Below are 1,636 nucleotides of genomic sequence, written 5' to 3' on the forward strand. Positions count from 1 at the left end.
AAGTCCAGTGCCAATAAAGATATACACAATTGTAAATGTTTATAAACATTTACAATTGATGAATAGTTTCCACTTTAGATTGGGCACTGCAAAAACATTAACAAATAATTAATAAATGATTTAAGATGTGCAAATAGGAAGTTTACACAACAAACCAAGACCAAATATATGAACTTTACAGACTGTGATTATGAGTTAATAAATATATTAACATGAATAATTTGCTAAGTGCTGAAAATGTCTAATTAAGATATATTTTCACAACATTTGTAAATGTAATAATGAGCATGAGCAAATATGTGAACTGAATTTTAATGACATTTGTAAGCATTCAAAAGTACATTAACAGATAAATTGAAAGTTTGATGACATTTGTAACAATTTGAATTTACATTAAATAATGATTATTTGGTAATGTTTAATAAGTTAATTAGTTAACATTAACCAGCACATTATCTCATATTTCTAGATATGTGACTATAAATTAAGTAATGATTAGCTAAACATTACATAATGTTTGTTAATTTATTAATGAAAGTTATTATAAAGTGTAACCACTCTTCAAGTACTTCAAGTCCCTCAACAACATTTCAATTGGACTGAGATCTGGACTCTGACGGCAGGCCTGATGCCGGGGGGGGGTTAGAATCAAGTCCGGAGTCTTTCATCACGAGTCAGAATTCTGTTAAAATGTGACTCGAGTCTGAGTTACAAACTTGAGTGCCTATCTCTGGATAGAGATTTACAGAGGAAATTAACCAAATATCCTGCTCAGTTTTAGACACTGAAGTATACTGAAGTGACTGCAGTCTGTTCAGTTTGATTGACAGGGATCATTTATTACACCTAAAACATGATGATCATATTAAAACACTGACTCACTCTCTTTAGAAATACTAGATTGATTGTAATGATATTGTATTATGTGTGTTTGTTCACTGATCAGTGTTGTGTGTGATTGTGTTGTAGAGCAGCTGCAGTATCTCTCAGCTGTATCAGTGCAGTCACTGTGACTCTGACTGACGGAGGTTTTTGTACGACTCTTTATCACTGTGTGAACACATCTTTACTGTTGATGTGCTGGTAACTCATACAGTAATAATCTCCTGTATCTTCAGTCTGGACTCCACTGATGGTCAGAGAGAAATCAGTTCCATGATCAGCTCCATTTCCACTGAATCTTGATGGAGTTCCTGACTGAAGGGTTTTGATGTTGTGAACTAAAAGTTTAGGAGTTTCTCCGGGTTTCTGTAGGAACCAGGAGAAACAATTCTTACACCAACCGTTTGACAGGTCTCCAATGGCATTGCTGGTTTTACAGGTCAGAGTTACTGTTTGTCCGTTCTGAACATGTTTCTCTGCTGGAGTCTGAATTACAGTCACCTGTCCTGTAGAGTCTGAAGAACAATTAAAACACATTGAATTGAAATAAAAGTTTTACAATTATTTTTTTAACTGCATGAGCTAATTGAATTAAATGTTTTACCCTGAAAATACATCCCTAAGATCAACATCAAGATGATGAATGTCATTGTAGTTGTTGTGTCTGTTATTATGATAAACAGTCTCAGTCATGAAGTGTTAAACTCACAGCTCTATGAACACTCTCAGAGCACTGAAGCATGTGCTGACGATG

The 1,636-nt window shown here is 34.2% G+C and overlaps 1 gene segment (V, D, J or C); it reads right to left on the reverse strand.

Annotated features, from left to right (window-relative positions):
- Nucleotides 1-961: 961 nt before the first annotated feature.
- LOC122142490 lies at nucleotides 962-1,554 on the reverse strand. The segment is given in 2 exon segments: nucleotides 962-1,397; nucleotides 1,487-1,554. Coding segments are annotated over 2 exon segments (396 nt in total).
- Between the last annotated feature and the right edge of the window lie 82 nt (nucleotides 1,555-1,636).

Source organism: Cyprinus carpio, chromosome B25 (genome assembly GCF_018340385.1).
Source record: "Cyprinus carpio isolate SPL01 chromosome B25, ASM1834038v1, whole genome shotgun sequence".
NCBI lineage: Eukaryota > Metazoa > Chordata > Actinopteri > Cypriniformes > Cyprinidae > Cyprinus > Cyprinus carpio.